The sequence below is a fragment of the Chelonoidis abingdonii genome, chromosome 14 (assembly GCF_003597395.2).
Source record: "Chelonoidis abingdonii isolate Lonesome George chromosome 14, CheloAbing_2.0, whole genome shotgun sequence".
NCBI lineage: Eukaryota > Metazoa > Chordata > Testudines > Testudinidae > Chelonoidis > Chelonoidis abingdonii.
The window spans coordinates 10302870-10329300 of NC_133782.1; the positions used below are offsets into that span (position 1 = coordinate 10302870).

The window sequence follows — 26431 nt, forward strand, 5'->3', positions numbered from 1 at the left end:
CCAGGATCCTGTTCCCCAGGATGGCAGAGGCTCTGTGGATATGGCCTGAGGTTGAGTAATCTCTGAAGATCTGGGTGGGGACATAATTCTGCACAGTGCAAATATCTCCCTAATAATAGTTACTTGCATCAGATTCTGTATCTTCTGCTGGTAATTTTAATTTTTTGTTTAGGGCTCAATGATGCCTCCCTTACTCACATAAAGTAGCACTTTACTCTGTGAGCTGACTTATTGATATCAATTAAACTACTCATGAAACAAGGTTCTGCTCAACGTGATTAAGGGTGGTGGAATCTAGCACTTGTATCCTGGAGCTTATCTAAAGAATGATCCATTGCCAGAGACCATGGAAGCTTATACCCATATGGAGTGAACAAATCACGATGTCTACAAAGAACCATAGAACTTAACTGGCATGTTTTATCCCCACAAAGCCCAAACTTCATGCAGAAACCTACTGGAACAGGGTGCATTTTTGCCCTGAAGCTTTCAAACTCTGGCAAACAGTCCTGGGGAGTGAATTACATAGGCAGAGGTCTGACTAAGTCTTAGTCAGATGTTTGTTTTGTGCACTTTGTGGCCAATGCTGCAATGTAAGACCCTTTTCTCCTGGTCTGCACCTTAACTTATTAATACCCACATATACCCTGTCAAGCCTCCCACCTTCATTCACTAGAACAGGCAAGTTACAAAACCAGTTTTAATTTTTCATACACAAATGGAAAATATTAACTGGACTAGAACCCTAAAATCCTCAGCTAATTCATAAGCTTTTCAGAACACTTTCCCCAAAACCAAACAACAAAGGAGGAGATAGCAGAGGAGAAATGGAAAGAGCATGCTGGCTGGAGATTGGTTGGTAGTTGGGTGGCTATAATTACTTTCAGCTCAGACTAAAGTCATGGCTCCTTTCTCAAGCAGAGAGGATTTCTGGTTCCTTAGAGGTCAGGAAGCCTGCTTCAGGAGAAGAGTTCCGGACTTCCTTAGTTCTTGGATGAGGTAGGGTTCCCCTCTCTCTCAGCCTCCGGTTCAGCAGAGAAAGCAATTACATAAGAACGGCTGTACCGAGTCAGACCAAAGGTCCATCCAGCCCAGTATCTGTTTACCGACAGTGTCCAATGCGAGGTGCCCCAGAGGGAGTGAATCTAACAGGCAATGATCAAGTGATCTCTCTTCTGCCATCCATCTCCATCCTCTGATAAACAGAGGCTAGGGACACCATTCCTTACCCATTGATGCTTTCCAGATCCACAACAGTGGAGGATGCATTGCTAAACACAAAGAACATTGAGCCTACATTCCAGTAGGTTGTAATCAGCCTGGGGAGACTCGTAACTCAGCAGAAAGAAAAAGAAAACAAAGGAAAGGGAAGATCCTGACCATGAAACAAAACAATAAACACCCAAACTGGTCCCACTCTCCTCAAAATCACTCTAGGTTTTTTATAAAGCTCTCAGGCCAGGCTGTTCACTATCCTCCTTCCAGAGTCATGTAGGAACTACATCTACCTAAAATATTTTTTTATGCAAAAAACAGCCTAGGGACTTAGCAACACGTCCAGTTCACAAACAAGGTTCTCATCACACATCAGGCTCTTCCTCAGATCAACTCTGGCCATAAGTTTGAGCTCTTTTCCAGAATTCCAAGGTAACTGTTGATTAATCCATAACCCTTTTAAAAATCACTTTCCGTTAGGCAAGCTTGGTTCATTGGTCCCATTGTCATAGCAAGCCCCCTCCTGAGAGCACCCTGCTGCCGGTATTAGAGACAGTTTTATCCTCTGACCTGACAGTAGATACAACTCAACAAAACTTAACTTCTACAATGGGATATACAGAAGATACATAAGTAGCCAGGTGTACAGGGCATTATGTGAAAAAATTCTGGTTGTGATCCAATCAACATTTCCAATTGTCAGCTATATTAAAATTAATTGACTCTATAATGTGCATTTGCGAATGTAGGTATAATGGGATGCCCCACACTGGCACTGAGAGGATTAACAAGAGCCTGGGAGCTGGAACCCAGAGAGGTGCTAAGTAGGTCAGTTAGCTGGTCCACCTGGAAGAGAGTCAGGACTGAGAAAACACAGTTAGAGAGAGAGTCAGAAGAGAGGAGGCTGGGAGTTCCTGCTCTCTGAGAATGATCTGGTAGAAGTCAGGAGAGAGGAGAATTGGGAAAAGCTACAGGAGGAGAGTTAGTTTGTGTGGGGCATCTCAAAATGGAGGCAAGATTCATGGGAGGCAGCCCTGGGGTGTCAGTGTTCAGCTGAAAAGTAGAGTACCAAGGAGACTTGTGAAGGACTAACATTCAAGCCTGGCAGGGATGGAAGTGGGTCAGATTGTACTTCTGGTTTGGGATTTGGCGAAGAACTGTGGGGAAGAATCTTACAAGCCAGAGCCCTGAAAGAAGGGAGTGTCTGAAGAGGCATGCAGGTGCACAATGAGCGCAGGAAGGGGCTGGTAGAAAGGTCTGTGGACAGGCTGAGATTGGAAGTGGACCCGGGGAGGCAGCAAGGAGTCTGAGTAGATGGATCTTGGCTGCTTTCTACAGGGTCCCTAGACTGGAACCCAGAGGAGAAGAGGGTCTGGGTTTCCACACTGGTCACCAGAAAAGATCCTGGAGACCACTTGCGGAAGGACTACTGTGTTAGGACTTGAGATGGAGAGTTGGCTTGAGGCTGCCACTCCATTGTTTATCAGACTCTGTTACTCCAGAAGAGATGGGACTAAATGTGGCCTGTCCAGAGGGTTGAGTCACAAGAAGACTCAGACTGCTGCAAGGCCAGAGAGGCTGTCGGTAAGAAGAGATCCTGCTACGCCATGCCCAGCCAAAAGAGGTCATGACAGCAATAAGTCATAGAGAAATGGCACTAAAACCTTTAGAGGAGCCAATATCAGTTCATGGGAATCCACTGAAATTGATGACATCCTGTCAAATGTCTTCCTGTCAACATTTAAGAGATTTCTATTGACATCATAGATGCCAAGGCCAGAAGGGACCATTCTGATCATTTAGTCTGACCTCTGCATAACAGGCCCAAAATAATTCCTAGAGCAGATCTTTTAGAAAAACACCCGACCTTGATTTAAAAATTGTCAGTGATAGATGAATTGTTCCAGTGGTTAGTTACTCACATCAATAAAAATGTATGCCTCATTTCCAGTCTGCATTTGTCTAGCTTTAATTTCCAGACATATTATCCCTTTCTCCGCTAGACTGAAGAGTCTATTATTATGTGTTACCTCAGATAGATACTTATAGAATGTCATCAAATCAACCCTTAACCTTCTCTTGGATAATCCAAATAGATAGACTCAAGGACCTCAATCATTAAAGGCCAGTTTTCTAAGCTTTTAATCATTGTCATGGCTCTTCTCTGAACCCACTCCAATCTATCAACATCCTTTTTGAACTGTGGGCACCAGAACTGGATAGAGTATTCCAGCAGCAGGCACACATTACCAAATATAGAAGTAAAATAATCTCTCTACTCCAACTCGAGATTCCCCTGTTGATGCATTCCAGGATGTCATTAGCGTTTTTGGCCACAGTGTCGCACTAGGAGTTTATGTTCAGCTGAGTATCCATCACAACCCCCAAATCTTAGTGCTGTTTTATTAATAACTCACATCCATATGTACTTTAGCTTGATCTTGCAAGATGCCAAGCACTCTTAATTTACCACTGAGCATACTCGGCACCTGGCAGGATTGAAATTTCCTCATCTTGGCATGATTCAGTAAAGTAGCTGCACTTTTTCCTTACATTTTCCTTGGTAAATACAGGCAGGTGGTTGTTTGTATCTTCAACGGCAATGTTAACTGTTGCAGTAGATGACATTTGTGGAGTACCATGGTCTTTGGCTTTGATCAGAAGCTTGAAAGAGCTGGCAGTCTGAAAAACAAGTTAATTAACTTCCAAAATATAGGTTGGGAAAAAGTGTCTGGTCGCTGCTACAAAATTGATCCTTTAAACTACACTTCTACCCTGATATAACGCTGTCCTTAGGAGCCAAAAATCTTACCGCGTTATAGGTGAAATCGCGTTATATTGAACTTGCTTTGATCCACCGGAGCGCGCAGCCCCGTCACTGCGGAGCGCTGCTCACCACGTTCTATCCGAATTCATGTTATATCGGGGTAGATGTGTATTTATACTTGTGAATCTCTCCGTACTCCAGAGATTCCTATATGAATCTAAATTTACCTAAATATACATGGCAAGTATATATCATAACATATTATGTACTTCACCTGATGATCCAAGCATCCTGAAATCACAATAAAACCACTGGTAGGATCGATGTCAAATCTGGGCTCTTTCAGATTGGGTGTCTGTGTCATAAGGGAATAGGTCACCCGAGAATTAGCGGTGTCTTCTTCATCTTTGTCAAGGGCTGTCACTTGGAAAACTGGCTCATCTAGGATGAAGAATTAAAGCCTTTATTATATGAGCTCACTACTGACATGGATGTGCTTGGGCCTAATGACCTTTATCCCTCTCTACTACTTCCCTTCTCCCCTCATTACTCCAAGGCTTCTGCATGTCCACTAGACTCCTCTGAACCTCCACATATTCTCTCCACATTTGGACTGAGGTTTGCCACTTATGTTTCTCTTCCTCTGCAGCTCCTGCCTCCTCTCCCACCATTATAATTACTCTAGCTCATTTAGGGACAGAAATTTATAAGAGAGAGATACTATAAAGATATTTATTGCATTTCTGTATTTCTGTACTAAACATTCACTGGTTTCTAACCCAGCAGTGCTGCCAGTCAGCCTCACACTGTGTGTTCACATCACTGTTCTTTCCAAGCACACCCTGTCCAGTTTTTTGTTTATCATCTGGTTCATTAGTGGAACTGGAAAAGGTTCCATGCAAGGGAAAAACTAAAAATATTAGGGCTGCTTAGCTTTGAAAAGAGATGACTAAGGGAGGATGATAGAGATCTATAAAATGTGGAAAGAGTGAATAGAGAAGTGTTATTTATCCTTTCAACCAACACAAAAAAACAGGGGTCATCTGATGAAGTTAATAGGCAGCAGGTTTAATGCAAACAAGAGGAAGTACTTCTTCAAATAATGCACAACCAGTGGAACTCATTGCCATGGGATGTTCTGATAGCCAAGAGTATAACATGGTTCAAAAAAAACTGCATAAGTTCATGGAGGATAGATCCATTGATGGCTATCTGGCAAGATGGTCAGGGATGCAACCCCATGCTCACAACTGCCTTAAGTTTCTGACTACCTGAAGCCAAGAATGAAAGACAGGATGGATCACTCCAGAATTATCCTGTTCTCTTCATTGCCCCTGAAGCTGTGGTACAGGCCACTATCAGAGACAGGATACTGGGCAAGATAGACCATGATCTGACCCAGTATGGCAGCTTTTATGTTCTTATCTGTAAGGATAAAAGGGTCCAATCCTGCAACATGCTCAGCACCTCCTGTAAGGAGCAGGGCCCTATCAGCTTCCAAGTCCAACCACTAAACAACTGATTCATATGCCTACCAGGAACACTGAAAGCTCTACTGCTGAAAATGACTGTGTTGCATATGGAGATAAAGGATACTGGAATTATGCAGAAAGGCTCTAAATCTGTTCCCACTAAAATCAATGTGAATTTTGCCATTGACATCAACAGTGTATGACCCTGGGATTGTTATTTCCAGGTTGGAGCTGGCCCTGTCTACTTCCCATCCCTTTAAGTTCTCTACAATTGTGTGCAAGTTTTGACTGATAAAAAGGTACCAGACCCAAGGATGCTGGAGGTTTTGCTAAAGATATTTGGTGTCTATGTATAACATGCTGCCATTGTGTATTTAAAGTTGATGTATACAATAACTTGGGCATTACAGCTTCTCACATGCACACTAAGACACTTCATGCAGGGCTTTCATTATGAACCTTCTCTGGTCTAGGAAAATACGACTTTAAGCCTCAAACTTTGCAACATCATTTAAACTGCATGATAAAAATGACTCCCTAAACTGCATTCTCTTTTTTGCTGCATTCTTTACAAGAAACTGATTTCAGACCAATTCTTCCTTTAGTTAAGACTTAATTCAATTGCCATACTGCAATCAGAGGTGATAGTAGCAAAGGAATTACTATAGGGCCCAAGTCTGAAAACAACAGCTTGTATCATGGTATTGAAGGCAATGGGGATACTTGTGACAGTCTGTAAGCACCTTTTATTTGGTACTTACAGAATTTTGACCTGTCTGTACATTACTTATGAACCCAACAGAAATGGAAAATTGTTCCTTCACTCCCTAAACCAGTGTTTCTCAAAACAGGGGTCACTGCTTGTGTAGGGAAAGTCCCTGGTGGGCTGGGCCGGTTTGTTTACCTGCCCCATCCACAGGTCTGGCCAATCGCAGCTCCCACTGGTTGTGTTTCACCACTTCAGGCCAATGGGAGCTGCTGGAAGTGGCGGTCAGTATGTCCCTCAGCCCGCACCACTGCAATCAGCTGGACCTGCGGACGGGGCAGGTAAACAAACCGCCTTGGCCTGCCAGGGGCTTTCCCTACACAAGCAGCGTCCCTAGTTTGAGAAACACTGCCCTAAACCTATGTATATTTGACTAAAAACTACAAGGGAGGGGGAAAAACCCACAAGCCACTAAAAATCGCTTCTTTAGATAGCGCTTACCTGTATCATGGTTTTCTTTTATAGTAATGTTAAATTCCTCCTTGGGAAACTTGGGTGCATTATCATTAATGTCTTTAATCTTAACATTGAAAAATAAAGATCTGTCCACTATCTTCCCAGTCATTCTATGTGCAACATCAAAACGTATCTGAGTAATGGATATCGATACAGAAACAAAAGTTAGCTGTCAGAATTGCACAGAAAATCTCTTTAAGCTATTTCAGTTATAAACATATTTGGCTATTTTTTTTCCTTTGCATCACTAACAATAAGTTGCTTCACTTGGCAAAGTAAGAACAACTCAAAACAATTACCATCTGCATTTAAAAACTAAACATGGTAAAGTTCTAGACTTTTTGTAAAAATAAATACATAAATAAAATGGAAATGCAGCTGTGCAAAATAATCCTGCAACGGGAGAATCTAACACATCATGTAAATTCAGAAGACCATTCCGGCACCTGCCTTTTGGTCCACTTGATGTAGTCTGTGAACCAGGCTTGGCAGGCTTCTTTCTAGGCCATTCAGAGTTGCTGCAACCAGGGCTGGCTTTCGGCCGATTCGCCCAATTCCCAGGAATCAGGCCTTGCACCTAAGAGGGCCCCGCGCCTTAGACATTTTTTTTTTAAACTTACACCAGGTCCCTGGCTGCGATCTGCTCCGGGGTCTTTCGTGGTCCCGCTCCCTTGAGTGAAGCGAAGGCGGGAGCGTGGCAAGCCCCGCTCTCCCGGCTGGAGCCACGGCTGGAGCCCCGGCCGGAGCGCGGCAAGCCCCGCTCTCCCGGCTCGAGCCCCAACTGGAGCGTGGCAAGCCCTGCGGCCCCGCTCTCCCGCCTGGAGCTCCGGCCGGAGCGCGGCTCTCCCGGCTGGAGCTCCAGGCCCTCTATATAGCCTCCAGAGCCCTGGAGTAGTGAGGAGCTCTGGGGGCTATTCGAAGGGCTAGGGCCCCGCCACCCCCATGCATTCCCCAGGGCTCCCACGGCTATTAAAAAGGTCCAGGGCGGGGTAGAAGCAGGGGAGTCCTGGGCCCTTTAAATAGCCCCCAAAGCCCTGGGATAGCAGGGAGCTTGGGGGCTATTCAAAGGGCTTGGGCTCCAGCTGCCTCTGCTGCACTCCCTGCCCTGCCCACACCAGCCCCGCTTCCCCTGCCTGCAGCCAGCTCTGCACCCCATGCCCACAGCCAGTCCCTGTCAAACCCCCTGCCGTGTCTCCAGTCAATCCCTGCCACACACCCCTGTGGCCCTGCCCAAAGCCAGCCAGCCCCCCACACACACTGCTGCCCGCACCAGCCCTGCACATCCTGCCCTGTCTCCAGCCAACCCCTGCTGCACCCCCCTGCCTGAAGCCAGCCAGTCTCACACTCCTCTGTCTCCAACCCTGCCAACCCCTGCCGCACCCCCCTGCAGCCCTGCCTGAAGCCAGCCCGCCCCACACACCCCCTATCTCCAACCAGCCCTACACCCCCTGCCCTGCCTCCAGCCAGCCCCATGTCCACTGCTGCCCTGCAGTTCCAGGACAGTAACCCTGCACACCTGTTTCAATGAGGGGGGCAGGGAGCAGCTGGGACCCACACCTGTGAAACGGCGGTCATTAAAAACCAATCAACAGCATATATGATGCAATGTACATAATATATAATTTCATTATTTATATAGTTAAGGAAAGTAAACAATACAAGAAAGAAATGAGAGGCTTTTTTTTCCACCTTTTTTTTTTTAAGTCATCCCTGCCAGGGCCCCGCCGAAAATGTTCGAATTGGACCCCGCACTTCCTAAAACGGCCCTGGCTGCAACTATGCACCAGCTTGGCCTGGTTTCCTCTTCACACTGTGCTTGTGGGGCAGCACTCCAGACAATAACTCATGTGGTGGAAGAGGGCCCAACTCTGCATCGGGAGGGTGGTTCACAATGCCTAGCCTCCCTGAATGCAAAGGCCATCCTTTGGTTATGGAACCTAAACATTGAGCTCTGACATTTGCATACAAGAGCAGAAGGAATTTTCTGATGACCGATATCAATACTTCCTTTATACATCAGCATAAATTTGCTTCCAGAAACAGTAATGGTGCAATAGCACTGTACTACAGGCCAATAGTTTATGGTTTTACAACTCATACTTTGCTGCTAGAACTGCAGTTTATCATGAGGTGTACAACAAGAACCTTAGACTTCAGGTTCAACCATGCTTCCTTAGAACTCGTGGTGCGGCTTTATAGCAATATCACCGTAGCTATGCAAGGAGTAAAATTCTGGGTTTGCAGCACTTCAAGCATGGCACAAAGGTTAGACAAGGACACTGATCAATGTTTAGATAATTGAAGCAATTTTATGGAGATCAATGGCCATGCAGATATTTATTGACATATTTATAACTCTTATGATATTTATTATCCTAAGAGTTAAGCAAGAAAGTAACAAACAAATACAGACTTGAATTTACTGCTGGATTTTCTCCTTCACATGAAACATTTAGCACTGGGAGAGTAATTTAGAGTTGCCATATGCTTAACTGTTCTTCTAAACTCTATTTACCTTAAAAAAGGGGGTGTTCTCTCTGTCAATGGTACGATGCACGTACACATGTCCATTGGCATCGTCTTCTATAGAAAACAACCCAAACTCTGGAGATTCATTTACACCAGGTCCACTGATTAAATATTTTATGGACATATTATATGACACTTTGTTGAACAGCTACAAAAGAAATGGAGCATTAGTGAAAAGCTAACTGTATCATAAGGATTAAGTTTCAGCACTGGGATTTAAAGGTTTTAAAGATACACTGACAAAAACTCAGGACAACATATTCATCTGGTACATTTATACAGTCATAGTTATATGACTCCACGCTCTGGGAGAATAAATACCATAGGATGTTTCTAGCTACTATGTTAATTCAAATTGTGATGCCAATTTTTGATAAGAAGTAATTTTTACCAGAAGTGGGAGATCTTCATAGTAGTTATGGAGCCTTTGTAATTAAGGGTTTGATCCAAATCCTATTGAAATTAATAGAAAGCCAGTTGGATTGGACCCTAACGTATTAAGAGCAAGGACAAACTCATAAATTAAAGAGCAACGAATCCCCAGGCCCAGTTAACTTGGACCCAAGTGTTCTGAAGGAACTGAAGAACAAAGGGTGTGAGCTGTTACCAAAAATCTATAATCACTCATCAGAATCAGCAACTGTAAAAGCTGATATTGAGAACAGCAAAAAGTTATGCCTATCTTTAAGATATGATCACTCTGAGAACCTGAGAATTACAGACTAGTGAACCCTACTTCATTATCAAGTAATCTTGTTGAAATGACAACTAAAAATTGATAAATACTATAAAAAAATGCCTAGATGAACATAATATGACAGGGACAAGCCAGCACTGCCTCTGTAAAGCAATATCAAACCTCCCTACCACAGTTCTTTTAGTGTGTCCAAAAAAACAACAACCAGTAGATAATGGAGAACCAGTTGGACTTTCAAAAAGTCTTCCACAAAATCCCTTCAAGAGGCTATTAAGGAGACTAAGTAGCCATGGAATGAGAGGCAATGTACTCTCATTAAAGACCAAAAGATTAATCAAATAAGGAACAAACAAAGACTTCAGTTTTCTATTGGACTTTCTCCTCCATATAAACTCTAATGTACCTAATGCTAACTCATAGGAAAAAACAACTCCTATAGACACTTTTTCCTCAGTTGTCCATGGATTTCTTTGCTTCCTCTGAAGCAGCTGGAGCTGATCACTGTCAGGGAAGGAATACTGGTCTAGATGGACCACTGGTCCAACCTGCTATGACAGTTCTTATGTTTCTATCTTATGTGGTGTGTAAGGAAGGTACCAGTCTCTCAAATGAGGACCAATCATGTTCCACAGTGGAAGAATGGTAGCCTCTCCACCCCATTACATTGGAGGCCTCAATCTGCGATGGATAGTATTCTATAGAGGAAAGAGGAATATCCTTACTAAGAGTTTTTGTTTTACCTCTCCAGCAAGTTTGGGGAATGGTCCTTTGTCCTCCTCTTCAAGTTCAAAGGTGGTTATAACCCATCTCCTTTTTGTACGCCGTAGAGGATGAAGATTTTCTGACTGATAATGATCCAGCCCCTGTTGATATAATAATGAATTCAGGTCACAAAAGTGGGAGATGACTCTCCCAATAGATTATGAATTGCAGATTTTGCTTTTATGATTAAACTATTTTATAAAAGTCTGAGTATAAACCTAATATTTTAAAATCATTAAGTTCTCAACAGAACTGGGATTAGAACTTGGAATTTCCTGATTCCCAGCCCTGTGTGGGGTAAAATAGACAAGAAGGAAGAAAGTGATTGAGCAAGTGTTGTACCTGTCTACTCTCTAATACAGGAGTTGGCAATATTTCAGAAGTGGTGTGCCAAGTCTTCATTTATTCACTCTAATTGAAGGTTTCACGTGCCAATAATACATTTTAATGTTTGTAGAAGGTCTCTTTCTATAAGTCTATAATATATAACTAAACTATTGTTGTATGTAAAGTAAATAAGGTTTTTAAAATGTTTAAGAAGCTTCATTTAAAATTATATTAAAATGCAGACCCCCCCCCACATATGGGTGGCCAGGACCCTGGCAGTGTGAGTGCCACTGAAAATCAGCTCACATGCTGCCTTTGGCACGTGTGCCATAGGTTGCCTACCCCTGCTCTAATACTTCCTCTAATACGGAGTGAACTTTTCTCCAAACATGCACACTAACAGGCGCAGCCATAAGAACAAATTTGACACTTGGATACAAGGGGGGCAGGTACCTGATGGAAACACTTTTGCAAATAGGCCACTCTTCCCTTCGACTTCTCAAGCATAAAGGGTTCATCAAAGAGCATGATCTAGCCTTTTAATAATGCAACTAATTCTTCTCTGCCTTTTCACATCATGGTGATTTCTTGCAAGCCAAGACTAGCACTGCGAATCCTAAACATTTACATATCACTCTACTCCCAATTTTAAATACATTATTTGTTAAGTAAATTAGTAGACTAACAAACCTTGCTGCTTGTCTTGTCGATAGTCTTTATTAGACTGACACTGTCCTTTTCAGGAGAGATGTTGCTGGCAGCAGTAACCTTATAAAACAAAATGGCTTTAATTAGAGGGATGGCTAATTATAAGATGTCTGTGAGTCTTATGTAATATTGTACTTACTCAACAGAAAGTACATTGCCTTTTCAAACAGAAAAAGGAACCAAAAGACATCTGACTCTAAGAAGAGTTCTCATCAAGCATTTCCCAAATTGTGAAGTATAAAACAGAGCTTGATTTATAGTGGATTGGATTTCTTTATCTCTCCAGAACTTACTGAAAGTTGCTAGTATCATAAATTTGTTTATCTTCTTGTAATAGTGTTGCTTCACACCTGACTCCATAAATTTGTGTTTTTTTCCAAATCCAAACAAATACTAGGAAATACTAATATTCTGATACGCAGTCCTACAACATACCAGTACTTAACCTAAAAGGATAATTACCGTAGTACAGGGTACTCTTACACAAGCAAGTGGTCAATTATTTCTTTGCTTTAAGAGTGAGCTCGTTGATTTTTATGGCTTAAAGTGTTAGGTCCTAAAACAAGGACTTGTCAGGTGGGATTTTCAAAAGCACTCAGTGATGTCAGTATCGTTGGGAGAAGAACCATACCAACCATGAACAATTTTAAAAATCCCACTCTACTTGGTCTGCAGTTGAGATTTTCAGTGGAGACTAAGGGAGTCAAGACCCCAACTCCCATGGAATTTCAGTAGCTATCTAACTCCCTTGGGCTCCTTTGAAAATTAAAAGAAAGAAGTTCTACAAAACAACTTTCACAGCTGTGGCATTTTCAGTGTTGAGCTCACAAGTGAAGGTATGTTTTCAACAAAGCTGAGACTTAGGCTCCATTTTCCAGATGTAGCCTGTACCCACAAAACCGGAATTTTCAATTTTGTAACTGCAAAATTATTTGCAAGGGCAGTCAAGACCACTAAACTATTTTATTTGCAACTGCAATGTAATTGTGGATCAAGTGTTGTGAGTGCCGTTTATGACCAGAAGAGAAAGCCCATCCTTTTGAAAGCTTTCTGTCTCTTTAGTTGTGATGCTCTGTACCTCGGGGGAACACCCAGCACCCCCATCTATGTTCATCCTTGTAAAATGATTGTGTGGTATCCAATGCAAAGTTTGTCATGTCGGGTGTCTATGGAAGGCTCATGATGTAGTAAGTATTGCTGTTATAGTGATGTTATAGTTATGTTATGGGTTATAATTTCATGTATATAGTTGTGAGGCTGAAAATGTATCCTTATGGCTTAAAGCAGGCCCAGACAAGAACTCTCTAAGAGCAGACAGGCAGTTCACACCTCATCTGGGCAGGTATGGGGCAAACCCAGCCCAGTCTCACAGGAACAAAAGATGCTGGCATAGGCAACAACAAAAAAATCTGTTAGGGTAGGTCTACACTGTGAAGTTATTGACAAAACGTTTTTCTTTCATGGGTACTTAAAAAAGCAGCCCCCCTCTCCCCCCCATGAAAGACAACAGTTTTGCCAACGCAAGTAGCAGTGTGAACGCAGCTTTATCAGCAGGGGCTGGAAGTATTTTGTCAGCAAAAGTGCCGACAAAGTACCAACAAAGAGCGTTTACACACGCTGACTTTTAGCGACAAGGCTGGGTCGACCCAGCTTGTCACTAAAAGCTGTGTGATGTAGACAAGCCCTTAGATTCTCGAGGGAGTCACCCCCCTTCCTTTGGTCAGTTTGGAACTGTGATGAAGCAATGCTCACCTGACTCTGAAGCGAGGGGGAAAAGCCAAGAGGAAAGAAAGGACATGATAAAAAGGAGAGACATTTGCCATGCTCTCTCTCTCTTTTCCACCTACATCTACAGACACCACACCAGGCAACTGAAGTACTGATCAAAGGGGAGAGCCTGGCTGAAGAGCAACCAGCCCCCCTGTGGTGAGAAGCATCTAAGTTTGTAAGGGCACTGAAAATGTTAAGATCAGCTTAGAATTCGTTTTGCTTTTATTTCATTTGACCAAATCCCACTTGCTATGCCTTGACTTATAATCACTTAAAATCTATCTTTATAGTTAATATATTTGTCTGTTTATTCTACCTGAAGCAGTGCATTTGGTCTGAAGTGTGTCAGAGGTTCCCCTTGGGATAACAAGCCTAGTACATATCAATTTCTTTGTTAAACAGATGAACTCATATAAGCTTGCAAGTCCAGTGGGCATAACTGGACACTGCGAGATGGAGGTTCCTAGGGTTGTGTCTGAGACCAGAGATATTAGCTAGTGTCATTCGGTTACAAGTAGCTGAGAGCAGCTTACATGCCGGAGGCTGTGTGTGAACAGCCCAGGAGCGGGGTTCTCACAACAGAGCAGGGTAAGGCTGGCTCCCAAAGTCAAGGATTGCAGTGACCGAGCAGATCACGGGTCCAGATTACACCAGAGGGGAACATCATAATAGTATATGAAAGGACATTATATAGAACTAGTTATCTGCAAACGCAAACAAGCTTTTCCATGGAAGACCAAGTTTTTATCATAAAGGGCATTAAGCAGAAGCACAGTACAAAGGTCTGCTTTATTGCAACTGAAATTAGTGAAGTTACTCCAAGGTCTGTACCCATTTCCTTAAACAGCATACAAAAGTGTGAACTGCTGGTCAGAGAAATATTGTTCCTCCTTTCATGGCATGTTATCAGGTCCTCTAGTCTATCCCCTGGGGAGAGTGCAGGATTGATCCCCCAATGTATACGTTCTAATGCTTCACATGCTAGTTTGAAGTGTCTCCCAGGACCATATTGTGATATGCATTGTTAATATCAATTGCTGTTCATTAACTGATTGAACAATATGGTCCACTGGATGGGGCCTTCACCATTTTCCATGGGAAGTTATTCCACAATCTTGTAAACCTCAGCTCAGCTCAGCTGCTTGCTCCCCTAGTTACTCTCCTCTTCATTTCATTCCATTATTTTTAGCTACAGCCACTTTGTACCATGCTGATTTCTCTGTCTTCGGTATTTACACCCTTCCAGTATATGTGGCAGGCAAGTCATTCTCTGCCATTTCCACAGGACCATATCTTGAGAAGTGCTGGCTTCAGGTGCTCAGCAAGCAGTAACAGAATGTGGCCATAACTCAGTCTGTGCCTGGTAAAGCCCATAACCGTTCCAGTCACACTTCCCTTCCTTTCACTCTACAACACAGACTCAGGCTGTGGCTACACTTGCAGATGTAGAGTGCCGGGAGTTAAACCAGCCCTTGGAGACAGCAGCAGGGAAAGCGCTGCCGTGTGTTCACTGTTGCTCCTTGTGACTGTGGAGCACATCCACGTTAGCAGCTCTTACAACGCCACAGAAAGCAGTGCATTGTGGTAGCTATCCCAGTGTGCAAGTGGCTGCAGCGTGCTTTGGAAAGGGTTAGCAATGCTTAATGGGGCAGGCACAATGTCACATAATGCAGGTTCCCCAATCCCATTGTTCCATGAGCATCCTACTAGATTGCCAGCTGCTTTTCAAATGAGGGGGTGAGGAGTATGACAGGGAGTGTGTTGCATGTATGTGGGGGGAGAGAAAGTGTGTTTTAGGGGGGCAGAGTGTGTCAGCATGCTGTCTTGTAAATTCAGACAGAGGCACGGGGAGGGTGGAAACTCGACATCAGCCCCTACCCAGCACCTGTCTCACACACACACACGTACACACACACACGTGCACAAATGTCCTTTGCAGCAGGAGCATTGCACAGTAATGGTTTGCTTATGATAGTTAATTCTGCAGAAACTTTCACAAATGCTTAACTTCAAGCATCTCACTACAGTAGAACCTCAGAGTTATGAACACCTCGGAAATGGAGGTAATTTGCAATTCTGAAATGTTCGTAACTCTGAACAACATGTTATGGTGGTTCTTCCAAAAGTTTACAACTGAATATTGACTTAATACAGCTTTGAAACTTTACTATGCAGAAGAAAATGTTGCTTTTAACCATCTTAATTTTAATGAAACAAGCACAGAAACAGTTTCCTTACCTTGTCCAATTTTTTTAAAACTTTCCCTTTTTTTAGTTGTTTACATTGAACACGGTACTGTTCTGTATTTGCTTTTTTTTAATCATTATTATTATTTCTGCTGCTGCCTGATTGTTCACTTTCGGTTCCAAGTGAAGCGAGTAGTTGAATGGGTCAGTTCGTAACTCTTAGGTTCTACAGTAGTTCCACTCATCTTAATGGGACTATTCATATGCTTTAAAGTAATTCTTTGTAGGACTGGGCACTGAGATTGGTACTAACACTTATGTATTATTTTCATCGCTTTACCTTGTAGCAATATCGTCAACTTCTTTGGTTATTTTTTGCCAAAGGGACCTATTTCAAAGAATCATAGACCTGGAAGGGACTTCAAGAGGTCATCTAGTCCAGTCCCCTGCACTCAAGGCAGAACTAAGTATTATCTATACCATCCCTGACAGGTGTTTGTCCAACCTGCTCTTAAAAATCCCCAATGATGGAGATTCCACAACCTCCCTAGGCAATTTATTGCAGTGCTTAACCACCCTGACGGTTAAGAAGTTTTTCCTCATGTCCAACCTAAACCGCCCTTGCTGCAATTTAAGCCTATGGCTTCTGGTCCTATCCTCAGAGGTTAAGAACAACAATTTTTCTCCCTCTTCTTTGTAACCTCCTTTTATCTACTTGAAAATCGTTATCATGTTCCCTCTGTCTTCTCTTCTCCAGAAGAAACAAACCCAATTTTCTCAATCTTCCCTCTTAGATCATGTTTTCTAGACCATTAGTCATTTTTGTTGCTCTTCTCTGGACTTTCTCCAATCTGTCCACATCTTTCCCGAAATGTGGCGCCCAGAACTGGACACAATACTCCAGTTGAGGCCTAATCAGCGTGGAGTAGAGCGGAAGAATTCCTTCTCGTGTCTTGCTTACAACACACCTGTTAATACATCCCAGAATGATGTTTGCTTTTTTTGCAAAAGCGTTACACTATTGACTCATATTTAGCTTGTGGTCCACTATTACCCCAGATCCCTTTCCGCAGTACTCTGTCCTAAGCAGTCATTTCCCATTTTGAAGGTGTGCAACTGATTGTTCCTTCCTAAATGGAGTACTTTACATTTATCCTTACAGAACTTCATTGTATTTACTTCAGACCATTTCTCCAGTTTGTCCGGATCATTTTGAATTTCAATCCTATCCTCCAAAGCACTTTCAACCTCTCCCAGCTTGGTACCATCGGCAAACTTTATACGTGTACTCTCTATGACATTATCTAAATCATTGATTAATTGATTTGTAGGCTTGGAAGGATTAGATTTTTGTTAGTAAATGTTGATTTCACCGAACATACAGAAACTGACAGATTTCCATCCATGATCATTTAAATGTATAGCTAGACAATGTAAGAAAAATTCTGCTTCAAAATGTGCTAGAATTGATTTAAGGATATTTATTTTGTCTATTATGCTGTTGACAACTTGTGTTTTAATGGGTATAAAGCCTTACCTCATCTACTGTCATTAAATAATCAGTGTGTGGCTGCTCCATAACTTCGCACAACTATGAAAATGTTGGCCTGGAGCGGCAAACTGTGGCTCTATAACACAGGGAAACAGGTTGCTTCCAAATATGGGAGGGCTGAGACTAGCTCCTTTCCAGCACAAGGCAACATTCTCTCAGGCACAGGGGCAGGAATTAAGGAAACTGTCCCAGTTGTTAGCTGGCGGAGTTCTGCAGCTGAACAAACAACAGAATCCTTGATTTCTTTTGACCAGATCTGACTTGATATGCTTTGATTTATAATCTTTATAGTTAATACATTTGGGTTTTTTATTCTACCTAAAGCAGTGTGTTTGCTTTGAAGCATGTCAGAGGCTCCCCTTGGGATAACAACTCTGATACATATCACTTTTCTTTGTTAAATTGATGAACTCATATAAGCTTGCAGCGTCCAGTGGGCATAACTGGACGCTGCGAGACGGAGCTTCCTAGGGTTGTGTCTGAGACCGGAGATATTGGCTAGTGTCATTCAGTTACAAGTAGCTGAGAGCAGCTTACATGCCGGAGGCTGTGTGTGAACAGCCCAGGAGTGGGGTTCTCACAGCAGAGCAGGGTAAGGCTGGCTCCCAGAGTCAAAGATTGGAGTGATCGACCAGATCACGGGACCAGATTACACCAGAGGGGAACATCATAATAGTATATGAAAAGATATTATGTAGAACTAGTTATCTGTAAACACAAACAAGCTTTTCCGGAGAAGACCAAGTTTTTGTCATAAAGGGCATTAAGCAGAAGCACAGTACAAAGGTCTGTTTTTTTGCAACTGAAATTAGTGAAGTTACTCCAAGGTCCGTACCCATTTCCTTAAACAGCATACAAAAGTGTGAACTGCTGGTCAGAGAAATATTGTTCCCCCTTTCATGGCAAGGCTTAACTTCAAGCATGTCACTACAGTAGAACCTCAGAGTTATGAACACCTCGGAAATGGAGGTAATTTGTAATTCTGAAATGTTTGTAACTCTGAACAAAATGTTGTGGTTCTTTCAAAAGTTTACAACTGAATATTGACTTAATACAGCTTTGAAACTTTACTATGCAGAAGAAAATGTTGCTTTGAACTGTGACAAAGTGGAACTGTTCTTAATGTTTCCTCTGAATACTGTGTGGGTGCCTCAGTTTCTGGCCGACACTCTGTCTCCTGGCAACTAATGGCCCGAGCTCTCCACCCGCCCCCCGTAAGGGTATGCTAAAGGTATGGGAGAACAAAGAGGTCAGGTGACCTCCTGGCCCTGGAAAAGAACTCTGCAGAGAAGGAGGGGCTGGAGGGGGTTTCAGTTGGGAGCTCGCCGGGGACGGGAAGTGAGGGCAGATGGGGCTGTCTGGCTTGCTGGGCCCCAGAATGGACTCAGCTGAGGGGTCCTGTTCTCTATACCTACAAGCTCTGTTTTAGACTGTGTTCCTGTCTTCTAATAAACCTCTGTTTTACTGGCTGGCTACCAGTCATTGCTGACTGCGAAGTGGGGGTGCATGCAGGACCCTGTGGCTTCCCTAGGACCCCGCCTGGGCGGACTCACTATGGGAAGCACACGGAGGAGCATATGCTGAATGCTCCAAGGTCAGACCCAAGAAGGTGAAGTCGTGTGAGCTTCTTGCCCTGAAAACAGTCTGCTCCAAGGGAGAGGAGGCTCCCCAAAGACCTGACTGGCTTTGTGGGGAGCAGTTCCAGAGTATCGCCCGGGGACTCCGTGGCATTAACCATCTTAATTTCAATGAAACAAGGACAGAAACAGTTTCCTTACTTTGTCCAAAAAAAATTAACTTTTTGTTTAGTCGTTTACATTTAACATGGTACTGTCCTGTATTTGCTTTATTATTATTATTATTATTATTATTATTTATTTCTGCTGCTGCCTGATTGTTCACTTTCGGTTCCAAGTGAAGCGAGTAGTTGAATGGGTCAGTTCGTAACTCTCAGGTTCTACAGTAGTTACACTCATCTTAACGGGACTATTCATATGCTTTAAAGTAATTCTTTGTAGGACTGGGGACTGAGATTGGTACCAACAATTTATGTATTATTTCCATCGCTGTACCTTGTAGCAATATCTTCAACTTCTTTAGTTATTTTTTGCCCAAAGGAACCTATTTCATAGAATCATAGACCTGGAATGGACCTCGAGAGGTCATCTAGTCCAGTCCCCTGCACTCAAGGTAGGACTAAGTATTATCTATAGGTGTTTGTCCAAACTGCTCTTAAAAATCCCCAATGATGGAGATTCCACAACCTCCCTAGGCAATTTATTCCATTGCTTAACCACCCTGACAGTTAAGAAGTTTTTCCTCATGTCTAAACTAAACCTCCCTTGCTGCAATTTAAGCCCATTGCTTCTTAACCTCTGAGGATAGGACAAGAAGAACAATTTTTCTCCCTCCTCCTTGTAACAACCTTTTATGTACTTGAAAATTGTTATCATGTCCCTTCTCAGTCTTCTCGTCTCCAGAAGAAACAAACCCAATTTTCTCAATCTTCCCTCTTAGATCATGTTTTCTAGACCATTAATCATTTTTGTTGCTCTTCTCTGGACTTTCTCCAATCTGTCCACATCTTTCCCGAAATGTGGCGCCCAGAACTGGACACAATACTCCAGCTGAGGCCTAATCAGCGTGGAGTAAAGTGGAAGAATGACTTCCAATGTCTTGCTTACAACATCCTGCTAATACCTCCCAGAATGATGTTTGCTTTTTTTACAAAAGCGTTACACTGTTGACTCATATTTAGCTTGTGGTCCACTATGACCCCCAGATCCCTTTCCGCAGTCCTCCTTCCTAGGCAGTCATTTCCCATTTTGTATATGTGCAACTGATTGTTCCTTCCTAAATGGAGTACTTTACATTTGTCCTTATTGAACTTCATTGTATTTATTTCAGACCATTTCTCCAGTTTCTCTAGATCGTTTTGAATTTTATTCCTAGCCTCCAAAGCACTTGCAACCCCTCCCAGCTTGGTATCATCCACAAGCTTTATAAGTGTACTCTCTATGCCAGGGGTTCTCAGACTTTTGTACTGGTGACCCCTTTCACATAGCAAGCCTCTGAGTGTGACCGCCCTTATACATCAAAAACATTTTTTTATATATTTAACACCATTATAAATGCTGGATGCAAAGCAGGGTTCGGGGTGAAGGCTGACAGCTTGCAACCCCCCCATGTAATAACCTTGCGACTCCCTGAGGAGTCCTGACCCCCCAGTTTGAGAATCCCTGCTCTATGCCATTGTCTAAATCATTGATTAATTGATTTGTAGGCTTGGAAGGATTAGATTTTTGTTGGTAAACATTGATTTCACGGAAGATACACAAACTGACAAATTTCCATCCATGATTATTTAAATTTACAGCTAGACAATGTAAGAAAAATTCTGCTTCAAAATGTACTAGAATTGATTTAAGGATATTTACTTTGTCTATTATGCTGTTGACAACTTGCGTTTTTAATGGTTATAAAGCCTTAACTTTTTAAAATCTCATCTACTGTTATTAAATAATTAGTGTCTGGCCCCTCCATAACTTCCCACAACTATGAAAATTGATTAAAAATCAAAGTGCTTAAAAGTGATATTATTAAAAAACAAAAACCAAAGTTGGCCAAGCCCACCTCCTTGAGATCAGCGCCTCTCTGAAGAAGGTAGGTTAACAGGCAAACTATTTCAAGGGCAAAGATTTCTATTTCCAAAGGCTTCCGCCTCCCCCCTAACCAGCGTTACCACAGTGGGGCAGTTTAATGCGGTGGGGTGTAGCTGGTGGCACTGAATTACCCCTGCACAGGTGCGGGGGAAACCTAGGCAGACTCTTATGTATCCTTTCTCCGGAGCTTCCCCAGCTCCCGTATCCGCTGCCTGTGCACCGCTCCAGGCTGCCCCAGCCTCTTCCACCGCACAGTGCCGCGCAGCCCCCGCGGAGCGCCCAGCCCCCACGGACCCCCGCGCACCTACCGCCAGGAGAAGCAGCGCAGCCAGGCGCCCCATGGCCAGCAGAGGCGGTGACCGGAGCGCGAGCGGGTCTGAGCCGCTGCACCGCAGCATCCCCGCTTATAAAGCGGGTTGGAGGAGCGGCCTGGGCTGCATGTGCCGCCCCACCCCCTCCCCTGCAGGGACCGGCGCGGGGATACCGCGGCCGCTTCCCGGAGAGGCGGGGACCCGCGGAGAGATGGCGGGGAGCGAGGCGCTCCCCCTCCCACGCTGGCGGGGGGAGATGCCCGCGGTCCTTGTCAGTAGTTGCTAGAGGTGCAGGCAGAGCCCGGTTGCGAAGTGCGGGTCCGGGTCTGCTCTGCAGGCTCTGCTCCGGAGGCAGAGTTTGGGGCCGAGGCAGGTGCCAGCTCCGGAGCGCGCGTGGCTGGGAAGAGGGGGGTGGGCGCGCTACGCAGGGCCCCCGGGGAAGGAGGGGGGAGCTGCAGGGCTCGCGCCATTCTTCTGGGGCCTGATCCTGCGGCCCCCTCACTTCCACTGTCTGTCACCAAAGCGTGGAATTGCCGGGGCCCCGGGGGGGTCAGCCTGAGGAAGGGAGAGGGGGTGGGAGGCAGCTCTGGCCCTAGCAAACTGTGTCCTTGCACGTGGACAACATGAGGCTCTGCCCAGGGGAGATTGTGGAGATGTTCAAACTAGAGTCATTCAGCAATCTGCCCTGCTGGGCTCCACCTTGGTTGTGCTTGAGTGTAACCATGGGCTCTGGCTGGCTTCCTGATTGGAGGGAATAAATAGTGGTATCTCTTAAGCGCTACCCACTTGGAGCTCGAAAATGAGACACACACCATAGGTGCATAGGTGCTTGAAATGGGGGTGCTCCCGCAACCCCTGGCTTGAAGTGGTTTCCATTATATACAGGGTTTGCACTTTGGTTCAATGGGTCTCAGCACCCCCATTCCACAAACTGTTCCAGCATCTGTCTCACTGCATTGTCTAGGTCTCTGGTCTTTATCTCCTTTCTTACTGTAGCAGTAAAATAGTTCACAGTCGGGTTGCTCTAGGAATTTTGCCGCCCCAAGCATGGCAGGGGGAGGTCCGCCAATGCCGCAGGACCAGCAGACCCTCCGCAGGCAAACCGCTGAGGGCAGCCTGCCTGTCGCTCTCATGGCACCGGCAGAGTGCCCCCTGTGGCTTGCCGCCCCAGGCAGGCGCTTGGCATGCTGTGGCCTGGAGCCGCCCTGTTCACAGTGTTGACAAAAATCATGCTTACTGAGCATCGGAGTTACAGCTCACTAGATGAATGGGGCAGTTTGCCCCTCCCAGTTGTTCCAGGCTCTCTGCAAGCTCAACTTGTTCATCTCAGCACCAGTTAGTCAAGGTCACATTTTTGTGGTTTTCTTCACAATCACAACAGTTGGAGATTTCTTTTAAGAAAAATGAAACCTGAGATTCTGGAGAACAGCACAGTATCTACGGAAAGGTGGAGTGTGTTGCCTGGCCTGGTACCAGCTAGTTTCAAGCCTTAGTCAAGGGCACTCAGCGCCTCAGGGAGAGCTCAACACCTTCCAGGCTCTGCTCCACAGGTTCTAAAGCAGGTTTTGGCAACCTTTGGCGCGCAACCTGTCAGGGAAATCCACTGGTGGGTCGGGACGGTTTGTTTACCTGCAGCATCTGCAGGTTCAGCCAATCGCAGCTCCCACTGGCCGCGGTTCGCCATTCCAGGCCAATGGGGGCCAAGGGATGTGCTGGCCACCACTTACCACAGACCCCATTGGCCTGGAGAGGTGAAATGCAGCCAGTGAGAGCTGCAATCGGCTGAACCTGCGGACGCTGCAGGTAGACAAACTGGCCCAGCCTGTCAGTGGATTTCCCTAATGGGCCACGGGCCAAAGGTTGCCAATCCCTGGTCTAAGGTCTTGTCTGCATAAGGGAGTTTTTGTACCATTATAGCTAAACAGATGTAGCTCCCCTGAGATAAACTCCTCATGTAGACTCATTGCACCGGTGTAAAACAGGGTTGTCACCATGCTGCTCTCCTCAAAATGAGTCAAGCCTCACTTCCCTCCAATGGAGTACAGGTACACTAGGGTGTGCTGCTCTGTTACAGTTCCATCAGCGTAGCTGCCACCCTGTGATGCAAACATTCCTGATGTTGACAAGGACTAGATAATTTTCTTTAATATGCTATTTCACTTCCAATGTCGAGCTAAATTGAAGTGCAGCAAATCATGTCGTGAGCAGCTTGACCCATGTCAGTCCCACGCTGGCTCTAGCCTTTCTCCACTGGTGGTTTAAATGAACACCATTTCTGCTGATGCTACAATTCTAGCTCGTAACTCTGAGCTCATTGTATCAGTGAGGTATTTACCAGGACAGTAAAGACCACAATGTGTTAATGCATCATACTGTGTGTCATTTATCAATCAGTCCCAGAACCAAAGGAAACAAAACACTACCTCTGCTCTAAGAACCCAAGCCACAAAAAAGGAGACTTGCTGTAGATAAGGAAATCCCCCCATTCCTCATAGCTCAATGCAGGAGCAAGTGTAGTGATAGATGACTCACCTATTGCATTTACTGAGTAGCCTGACTATTCACACATGGATACCCAGTGTGTGTTCCTGAGCTTGGATTCTGGTGCCTTTACCAGGAGAAAGGGTGAAAATACGACCCTCAATTTAACTGACCAAAATCATAGAAAAAATCTGGGTTTACATACAAAAAGTCTCTTAGGAAAGTAAGATGATTTCACTCAGCTGCTTGAGGCAAAGCACATATCATCAGCTCTTTACACTGAGTTTCTGCAGCCATGGTGTGCCCTATGTGGGATAACTGCAGTCAAGGGACTGCAGATTGCCTCCTCAGTGCACACTTGCGGGCAGACATTTCCTCAAAGGGCTGGGGAGGTTATGAGAGCATGGTCCCTTGGCCCTGAAGGAAGAAATCTGCATCACAGCATAATCTGTGAACGTATACAGGTGAGCTCAGGGAAGGATTGTAGCCCGGTTGCCGGCCCTTACAAACACAATTGAGCCCTCAGTGACTTTGGGTAAGTCATTTAGACCAGAGGTTCTCAACCAGGGGTACATGTACCTCTGAGGGTATGCATAGGGCTTCCAGGGGGTACATCAACTCATCTAGACATTTGCCTAGTTTTACAAAGGCTCCATAAAAAGCACTAGTGAAGTTAGTATAAACTAAAACTTCATACAGACAATGACTTGTTTATACTACTCTATATACTATACACTGAAATGTAAGTACAGTACTTATAAGACAATTGATTTATTTTATAATTATATGATAAAAATTAGAAAGTCAGCAATTTTTCAGTGACCATGTGCTGTGATACTTTTGTATTTTTTATATCTGATTTTGTAAGCAAGCAGTTTTTAAGTGAGTTGAAACTTGGGGGTACACAAGGCAAATCAGACTTGTGAAAGGGGTACAGTAGTCTGGAAAGGTTAGAGCCACTGATTCAGACAAAGACCTAATGGGAGTTAAGTGCCAAAATACCTTTGAGGATCTGGGCCTTTGTCTGTTTCCTCATCTGTAAAATAGGGGCAATAACAATACCCACTGTGAATGATAAACATTAATATTGACACAAAAATGGTTATTGTTAAAGTTATAATTTATTCATATCATGTTAGGCTGTTACAAACTTTGTTGCACCTTGACTAAATCTGAAGAAATAACAGTATTTGTATTTGTATGTACCTGGTGCTTGGAAAATAATGTATATACTTATGTTTTCAGTTGGTTGTTTTATTAAAGTGTTCAGACTAATTAAAAAAAAAAGAAGAAGGAATCTCTGATTTCTCCCAATAAGTGACAGGCACAAGCAGCTTTGTTTTTGCAGAGTTGGTTTGGTAGGCGTTTTTAATTGTGAACTGTGGGTGAAGTTATTGTAGATTCCACTTTTGGGAACTATTTAGATAACAGAGCAACATCCATGAGGAGTGTCTGTCAAGGAACCAGATTCCACTCCCTTGTCAAGAAACATGAAGATGTTATTTTTCTCAGACTTGATAGAGAAGTGGTGTGTAGCACCTGGTTGGCCAATGCCAGAAACACCAAGGCTGGAGCCTCTTCTTGTCTTTTTCTCTCTTTATAGAGGAAAAACTTCAGTTTTAAACAAAGAATTCTAGGAATAACCTAATTAAAAATTGATTCCTTCTGTAAACACTCTGAAATCTTTACATAACTTTAAGGAAAATAGGTATAGTTGGGAAATGTAGAAAATCTTAATTTTTTCCTTAAATGCTTAGAAACAGCTTAAGCTTCTCTGGGATGTTTATTTGCTAAAGTTTTGTATTTAAATAAATATAAATAGAGGTTTTATGCACAAATATAGCAAGGTCACTTGGTCCTTTCACTGGCTACTAATATATAAGAAGCTATTTGCATATAAAATATTGTTGTTAATTTGGGAATTTAATTAGGTATCTGGCAGTGCTTAAGCAACTTCCCTATCAAACTCAGAAAGACAAGAGCCCCCTCTCCAAAGATTAAGAGAAAGGACAAAAATTTATTTGATTGTGTAAGTGTAAAGGACTTTATTTAACAATTATTCAACTTTGAAGAGACTATTTTGAAAGCTAATAAATTGTTTTTATAGATGATACAAGGGGTTTTGGACTTACATGAACAAAACCTCAACTCTCATGAAAGCCTAATGAAACTAAAGAGTATATCAGAAAATGGACTGAATATAAGAAAGAATTAAAACTCTAAACTTAACAGAGGTTCTGAGATTTCCCTCTGTTGTTTAGACGGTTACAACTCTCGTTGTATTTACATTAACAAAATGCATATTCATGAGCTGAAGAAGCTATCTGCACCATCCATCAACCAATGAAAGGGTGAAATCCAGCCATGCCCCAAAAGAGGAATCTTGCACCTCCAGTGAAATTATGAAATAAGAATATAAATCTCTCTGAATTAAGAAAGCAGCACACTGCTCCCATCTCAACTTCAGCATCACAAATGTCTCAACACACTCTTCTCAGCCTGCTCATCTCATCTCCTTCAATTAAGCAAACAGCAAGAAGACAAAGAAGCCACTTACTGCATCAGAAAGAAGCAGCCTCCTGTAGAGCACTACTTCTGCAGCATAATATTGTCACCAAGGCCCCAACATGAGGGTGAGAAGACGTTTGCCAAAGCACGGCCAACAAACTAGGTTTAAATTTTTCTTGTAATAATTTTAATGAGACATTGAAATGCTATTGTAATTTAAGACAATAATAGCTTCTCTTTAACACTAAACAGATTTAGACTG

General features: G+C 43.6%; 1 protein-coding gene across 1 annotated transcript in view; it reads right to left on the reverse strand.

The window, feature by feature from the left end:
* Positions 1 to 21263, reverse strand: part of CDH26 (cadherin 26) — a 32903-nt gene extending 11640 nt beyond the window's left edge. The window contains exons 1-7 of the mRNA XM_032782638.2: positions 21178 to 21263; positions 11682 to 11759; positions 10643 to 10765; positions 9192 to 9353; positions 6662 to 6809; positions 4257 to 4423; positions 3769 to 3897 (exon numbers count right to left, since the gene is read on the reverse strand). Coding sequence (XP_032638529.1) covers positions 3769 to 3897; positions 4257 to 4423; positions 6662 to 6809; positions 9192 to 9353; positions 10643 to 10765; positions 11682 to 11759; positions 21178 to 21210 — 840 coding nt within the window. The 5' untranslated portion in view covers positions 21211 to 21263. The remainder of the gene's footprint in view (positions 1 to 3768; positions 3898 to 4256; positions 4424 to 6661; positions 6810 to 9191; positions 9354 to 10642; positions 10766 to 11681; positions 11760 to 21177) is intronic.
* Between the last annotated feature and the right edge of the window lie 5168 nt (positions 21264 to 26431).